Raw genomic sequence first — 7,969 nt, 5'->3', positions numbered from 1 at the left:
CCCTCACGTTATACACGTAGCACGCTGATTGGACAATGTAAGAGTGACGCACTGCCCAATCCACCATTAACTTCTTCTTCTGCCTCTATGAGGTAAAGTGGACGCTTACACTGGCGTATTGCTGCCCTCTACTGTTTTGTTATTAATGTTCATTCTGACAGTTATTTGTATTTCTATAGTCCAGTACCATGTAGCTACTCTATCACTTAATTTTAGTCCAGTTACTCAGGTTGAGTGGGCAGTATTTAAATGTAATCTTTTTTTTTCAAAATTGATATAATTTGTTATAAAATACTTTAAGAATTTGCATTTGAAACTATTCTAAATATATTTTTAAATGTGTAATTATATTATATTTAAAATATATTATAATATTATTGTAAAATATATTAGATTCAATTTTAAATAACATTTTTATCCCCAGGTTTAGACTGTACAAAAACCTGTAAAGCAATTAGCCTAACAGTCTGGCTAAATGTAAATAAATCATGTGACATGATGATGTTAACTGCTGTACTTCATTCGTATTCTTTGTGTCTAGTAGCTTGAGGAAAGAAGATGCTTTGGTGTGTGGTGCAAATTAGCCTGTCTATATAACAGTATGTAATTAAAATATGATTAGATAGTGTATCACATGTTAATATTAAGGCAGTTACACTGAAATAAAACAGAAGAAAAGAACAATTAGCAAACTATGCACTTGAGAACATTTCAAATCTCTGATGTGGGAAATAGAGAGATCCCTCCCCTGCCGGTGTGCCCAGTGGAACTTTCTTCAGAAAAAACATGAACAGTATTTAAAGCCTCTGTAAACTCCAATCCAATATTGTCATCTAACCATGTAATTTAGGGTTGTGTGCACATAGTAGTAAGTATCTATATATATGTTATATGTTATGTTGACAACTTATGTAGCACTTATGATGGGAAACTTAATATGTATAGAAATAATATTTATTTGTAAAACATAAAATTATAATATAGAATAAAATAAATGGAATAAGTGAAGTTGGGCTAGTATAAATTCAGCTATGGAGCTGGGTGAAAATTAATGAACCAAACAGACACAGAACTAAATTTACCAGCTGTATTGAATTTTTAAACAGAAAATACTTTAAGTAAATCAAGGCAAAAACATCACAGAAAATAAATAAATACAGCCTTTCAAATTAACAGTGTAGTATCCCACAGTTCAGTATATTCAGGAGTTCAAGTTCTAATAGCAGTTTGATAAACTTCTTCTTCTGCTTACCAGTTCATCAATGCAGTACACACAATCCTATTCTTTCAAGTCCATGAAAGTCCATAGCAAAACCCCAGTCAATCATTCAGTTAAATGCACATCACAGTAATTATTAGTGTGGCACTTTTAAAGTGAGATCAGTGCACCTTTAAACCTGATGATTGTGTAATTTGGGGGGGAAATGTCAGTAATTACGATGTTCACTCAAATTCTTTGTTTACAAAGCGAACATAGTGAAAAGCCTTATTTTGCACACATTATGCAGTCCTACCACACCTTAAGCTCACCCTCCACTTCTTGCCACAGCAATAAAGCCTGGTTGTTCAGCAGCAAATCTCATTCTGCCACAGCAGCACATCATGAGTCGTACCAGCACAAACAGTTCCTTGGCTGCATGGGATTAAAACCAATTTCCAAGTTTCCAGTCAATATGGTATAAGAGGGGTTCAATGCAATGTTGGCATCCTGGATCTTGGATAGGTGGACAACCAGAATATGCCAGAGTGACCCATCATTTTATCCCCTCCCCTCCTGTCCCCGTGTATCCTTTTTGTTGCTGCATGGTCATAGGGACATCAAACAGTGGGAGCTGCATAGATGGTACAGTAAAATTGTATTCAGAACCAGCTAAAGAGTTAGTGACAGCTTTGCTTAAGCCTTGAAGCAAAAACTGGATGGCAGAAATCAGTGAGTTTCCTAATTCAGCATAGTGGAGACACTCTGGTTTCTTTCTCAGTCTTTTCGAATATCTGTCAGGCTCATTATTTTACCTGGGTTATACCTAGACTGGCAGGAGGTGTAGAGCAATGCTATGGAAATATTTATTTGTAATCGAACCAAATCCACCCAAGTCAGAATTGTATATCATACACAGATAACACCAGCTCTCAAAAATAAAATGGATGCTTTTGTGTCTCTGCTCTGCTGGAAGTGTAACTCTGCGACCGGCAATTACATTCACTGTGTCTTGTCATATGTAAAGCTATAAAGGTACTGGTCTGGCATTGCAGATGGATTATAAGTTATTTTTGGTGTTCCATTAGAGCTAGATCCTATGTGCGTCTTTCTTTGTCTAACAGATTGTCATATTGTAAAATATTTATTACAAGAGACTGTTCAATTTACAGACTTTTGTTACCAGGAAGAATGCTCCTTTGGATCAAGGATATTGCTCCAACTAAAATGTTGTGGCACAATCTTACAATGGAGTGTGTGACCAGTGAATACATCTTATGAACACTTCATTCTTCTGTGGATGCTTTCTATAAAAGCATCCTTACTCAAAACACCCTGGACCTACTCTCTTATCCTTAATATTACAACAACTGATTAAACCTGCCTAGCCTGTCTTTGTACATTGTGTATTGTGTCACCAGTGTAACCTTGCCATTTGTTGACACACTTAAGCATTTCATGTTGTCTGTTTCTGTGGCAGGGGATGTGGAGGGTAGGGGTGGGTGGCCTTCTATTTTTATTCATTTATATGTTTCTATATTATATTCATTCCTCTCTGAGCTGCTTTGTTCTCTGTTGCATAAAGAAAATCTATTATTAGATATAAGATAGTATTCCAAAAAAGTATTACAAATCATATCTAATTAAAATTTGAAATAAATTAATGTATAATTTATATAGTTAAATATGCTTATAGTTAAATACATAGAACCTGTTGTTTGTATGTTTTTGTTAAGACTGATAAAAAATGTTAGTAATGAAAACAAAGATGTTAATGTCTTGTAGTACTTGAACATGAGATGACAATATCATCAGTGGCCCCTTTGAGACTGTTGCTGAAAATAGTTTGTACTGTGAAGTTATTACAATCTAGCAGTTGGTGCTAAGACAATATTTATGGATGCCATAAGTAGTAGTAAGTAAGTAGTAAGTTACACACTCCAGTACAGTAAGTGGCAGCATGCACCTTTAACTATGGTTTGTAGCCTGCCATTTAAACTAAAGAAGAAGAACAACAACAACTGAAATTTTGAAACACGATTGGACAACGTTTGGATTTTAACTACGATTTTTGATTTTGACTTGGCGGTTGGCATAAGCTGGTTTGTGACTGGATCAGGATGGCAACACAGGTAGTAGATGATGATGACGATATAGATTTTAATGACTGGACTCCTGTTGTGAGTGGAAGAGGGCAAGGTAAAGTAAACAGGAGGCAGGACAAGGAGGTAAGAGCGAACCGTTATGCTAGCCAGGGAAATAGAGTTAGAGGAGAATAGCTCTGATGAAGGAAACCGGGTTGTTCACAAGAAGGTGGACAGGGAGGAATTTAAAATAACACTTAAATTCAGGAGGGAAAATGAGCAGATGAGTCTAAGCCCTGGAGCATTGTCTTTAGGAAATTTTCTCTAACCGGACCTCTTTGAATTTTAATTGAATACCCCTGATCTACACCAAAATGTACAAGCAACTCCAAAATATGAGGCAGGGTCCCATGCCGCAACAAGGGAGGGCCAAGAAGACTTGTGCTTTTGTGTTATTTTGTTCTTTACTTAAGTTCAGAAAATTTTCAACTATTTTCCCTAGAATAAGCGTTCCCACCACAGCTACCCTCCAGTGTGCCAAGGAAGTCAAACAATAACAACCTGGCTTCACGGGTACTATCCAACTCAGCTGCAGGCTCCTTGCGCAGGACTGTGACAGTTCCACCAGCTGCACCTGCAGGAGATGTTGTTGGTAAGCCTGCCGTCACCCTTTGACACCTCTCATATCACAGTTCTGCAGGCCCAGTTTCCCTTGACCTGTTCCCCATTCTCCCAGTTTCCCTCCTGCCCCTATGCCTCAATAATTTTCCACTCTCCCTGCCTCTGCTCCACTCTACCTGCCAGCCACTCCCACCTCATCAGCCCAACTCTACCCACCTGCAAGCTCAGCTGCAGCTCATCCTCAATGAGCCCAGTATAAAGCCTCTCCAGCACTCTCAGTCCTTGCCAGACTGTTCTTCAGAATTCCCTCAAAGACTCTCCAGCCTTTTTTCCTGGATGGTTTTCCTGTTTGCGTACCCTGCCCGCCTGACTCTCCTGCCTTGCCTGATTCCCAGATATTCACCACAGCCTTCTGTTCCTGACCGTGAGATGTCTCTACGTTCCTTGTTTTGCCTGCCTGTCCCTGTGGCTGCTTGGTGAATCCGCCTGTCATTACTTCTCCACCTGGTTCCAACTTCCCTGCTGCTCATCCCCAGTCTGCTCTGCTGCATCATCGGCCTGCACTTCTGGTTCTGGACTCCTCGCTTTGTTGACCTCATCTCCTGCAAACTCCTCTCTGTCCCCCTTGCCTGCTGTGTTAGGGAACTGTATGGGTCCGAGGGTTCACGTCCTCCCCCTCAGTTCTGCGTTCAGGCTCAGCTCGACCCAGTCCCCAAGCCTAAAACTCAGACTTTGTGTGGGCCCCAAGCCTGAAGGACAAACTGTTTCCTGTGCTTCTTTAAATTTTATTACCAACTATCACAGTTTTCTAGTGTGCTGCTTTTGGGTCCTAAATACACCCTTACATGTCAGCCTGCTAGATCGTCCGTCCGTCCGTCTGTCCGTCTGTCTGTCTGTCTGCATGCATCCATCCATCCATCCATCCATCCCTCCCTCCCCAGGGCACTTTGGGCTATGTAAGTACATAAAACAAGTCTAACCTTTTAATCAATACTTCTAGTATTAATCCAAAAACCGAGTGAGATTTCAACCGATCTGCTCTTTCATCACAGACTACAGTGCATCAGCTGTGGGTCTAACTTCAGCTTGTCACTTCTCTGTCCCTCCTCTCTCTCAGCCCATTCTAACCCCAGCTGACAAAGTTAGCCTTCTGTATATTCAGGTTCATAAAGGTATCACTTGTGTCATAGTCAGACATGTTAACGTTAACTATCCGAGCAGTAAACACTGTGAACAGGTGACGGAAACCTGCACAGCTGTCCACAAGCGGCAGTGTATGAACGGAGAGAAAATAGCACCAGGCGATTTTGAGGTCTGACTTTTTTGAGGACAGCAGTTTTGTGATGCAAATATATCACTTTTTTGAACGCATATTGTTTTGAGACCAGACAAGGACATGTTAGTTTTTTAAGGAGGAAAAATAAAACGCTTTCTTGGTTTTTAGGAGCAGTATTACAATCCAGTAGATGGGAGTGGATTTCTTGCATGGAGAGTGAAAACGCTTCAAAAAGAAGCCTCAGAGGGACAAAAGACAAGAAACCCTCAGCCACTGACAGGTACATGATTTTGAGTGTAGTTAGATTTTTTTTTTTAATGAGAATTCACATGTTAAATTCATTTTTAAAGGGCATTTTCAGTCACAATGGATGTTTACCTCGGATATCAGGTCACCTTTGATAATTTTATTTCATACCATCCGTATTCCCAACTGCAGCGTGCAGACATTTTATATTCTGTTTTTGTTGAAGAATTTACAGTTTTTTTTTAATGTTCATTAATGTGCTTTGGACTAATTTTTAAAATTTCCTGGGGTCGCAAGTTCTGTCTTGTTGCGGTATGTGGTTTCACTGTTACAGGTCACTGTTCACTGGTAACTGTTACAGGTGGTCCAGATTCTGGTGACAGAACCCCCTTCAGTAAGGAAAACCAGCTAACCACAGAAACCCAGTGTCGTGAGGCCATCGCACTCATGCAGCATACAACTGATGAAGCAATCATCAAGGAGAAGATGAAACAGACCTTCACCTATCGCCAAGCAATGGTTCATGACCCAGTGAAGTCCTCTGAAGTATTCACCACCTTTCCGAGATTTCTTGACATCACGGGAATGGTATGTTGCTCTTAAACTGCCTTGCATTAAAATCGAGCTGAAATGAAAAATGACCTTAAACAGATCACATCCCTGGTCATCCCTGGTGCATCTATTAACAATGTATGCCATGTTGTTTTCTGTTTTCCATCTTGTCTGCAGATAGAGCAGGATTTCAGTCTGATGTTTGGTGATGACATCTCTGCTAAGTTCCTGGAGAAGTGGCCTACTCACTACAGGCAGAAAGTCCTTGAACAAAGCCGTGGCCTCACCCAGACAAGCGACCTTGAAGATCTTCTTCATAACGCTGAATCCACAACAGAAGAACTGGATGATGGTACACTTGAATTAAAGAAATAATAATAATGGATGAGGGAAATGGTTTTGAAACAAAAATATAAACAGTTTAGTAAAAATGTCTTTCTGAATTTTCTTGTATTTTCAGGATGGGACAGTGAGATGTCCTCCATCTTGCTCCTTATCCACCTCATGCCACCATCACCTCATGGCCGCAACAAGAGACCAGGAAAGCTCTCCGCCAGACAAGCCATTGACCACCTTGTGAAATTTATCAAGGTAATGTTACAGTTTAATTGAAGTTTAAGAAGGCTCACTGTTCTGGCCATAATATTAAACCTTAAAACTATACTCTTGTGAAATCATGCGATGACCATACTCATCTGTAATCAGTGAGGGCCCTGTGATATTTATCTGATTTTGCTCCCCACAGATCTATCATCAGCCTGAGATATGCTGATATGAATAAGTTTATTTCTTTTACATTTAGCAGAATAAAAAATATAAGGCTGAAAATGTTATGGTTCATCTTGCGTTTTGTTTCATTAAGTGATTCTGGTGGTGATGATGGGGCCCTTAACTGCAACAGATTAATTTTAATAGCAAGACTAATTAAGTTTTCTTGTAACAGACTGGGACCAGTGTTGAGGGGCATCTGGACAGCATCACAGAGAGCCGTCAACCCTATCTACTGGCTGTGGGGACCCGGAGGAGCGCCATACACAAATATTTCATTGTGATTGACAAACATGCAATCCCGTGTCAGTCACCAGATTCTCTTGCCTCTTTTGACGAGCTTTTTAAAGCTCATTTTGTCTTCGCTACCTCATACAACAGGGATCTGGCCAATGTCTACCACTTCTTGCAAACCGCTGTTTACCAGATTGATGCTGCTACCACCAAGGTGAATCCCAGGGTCAAAGAGATGAGAGCTCGGATGCTGCACTGATTTTGATGCTTTGGTTTGGAGGGTTCTGATGCTATACTGCAAAGATCTATTTTGAGGGCTCTGATGCTGCACTGATTGTGATTGAGATGTTTTGTTTTATTTGCAAAGGCCCTCAGGCAAATGCCAATTCACTAACTAAGCACTTAAAGTTGATCCACGGATTTTGTTCAGGAAAGACACTTCGTCTGAAATGTGGTCAACTTGGTTGTTGTCATTTTTTTGGTACTTTTTCTGGGTTTCGAAAGCATCTTAAAGCACATGAACCTTGTGATGATCCTGGTGAAGGCCCCTCTACAACTGAAGATTTAGCCGGAAGTTTTGTTGATGACTTTACATCAAACAGTGCCCCTTCTGACCCAGTCCTTCTCAATAAGAGGCTTGTAGACAGCTGTGCTGCAACAGTGGCTGAACTTAAAGTGGCAGGTGTAGGTGAAACAATCATTAACTCTTTGGTTACTTCAATGGAAGAGATTGTTGATGATATCCATAATCAAGCAAAAGAATCTGTGAAGCAGTGTCTGTCTTTACATGAACCTATCAAAACTGAGGTTGAGTGTAAAATTGATCAGTGCTTTGAAAAAATTGAAAATCCCTTTGGTGTCTTAAATTCTGAAACTAAAAGAAGGCAGTATTTCACAGAGAAGTGGGGAAGGGTGGAACCCGTTGAATTTGTTCTTGGTACAAGATTTGATACACAGCGCAATCGGACTACTGGAACTTATGATCCAGCT

General features: G+C 40.1%; 1 protein-coding gene across 1 annotated transcript; it reads left to right on the top strand.

Moving 5' to 3' along the window:
* Positions 1-3,318: 3,318 nt before the first annotated feature.
* On the top strand, positions 3,319-7,238 carry LOC146313712 (uncharacterized). The gene is made up of 7 exons (XM_084738170.1): positions 3,319-3,426; positions 4,845-4,859; positions 5,348-5,459; positions 5,787-6,013; positions 6,155-6,329; positions 6,438-6,568; positions 6,921-7,238. The coding sequence occupies exons 1-7, from the start codon at positions 3,319-3,321 to the stop codon at positions 7,236-7,238; spliced, it is 1,086 nt and encodes a 361-aa protein (XP_084594296.1).
* The last annotated feature ends 731 nt before the right edge of the window (positions 7,239-7,969 follow it).

Source organism: Lutjanus erythropterus, chromosome 15, assembly GCF_056507025.1.
Source record: "Lutjanus erythropterus isolate fLutEry1 chromosome 15, fLutEry1.hap2, whole genome shotgun sequence".
NCBI classification, from domain to species: Eukaryota; Metazoa; Chordata; class Actinopteri; order Lutjaniformes; family Lutjanidae; genus Lutjanus; species Lutjanus erythropterus.
This window is presented reverse-complemented; position numbering and strand designations above follow the sequence as displayed.

Bases quoted from the DNA above. Each gene is read 5' to 3' on its own strand.
- LOC146313712 (XM_084738170.1), top strand. From the start codon at position 3,319: ATGGCAACACAGGTAGTAGATGATGATGACGATATAGATTTTAATGAC. The intron at 6,014-6,154 runs GTATGTTGCTCT...TCTTGTCTGCAG, and splicing joins TTCTTGACATCACGGGAATG to ATAGAGCAGGATTTCAGTCT. The intron at 6,330-6,437 runs GTACACTTGAAT...TTGTATTTTCAG, and splicing joins AACAGAAGAACTGGATGATG to GATGGGACAGTGAGATGTCC.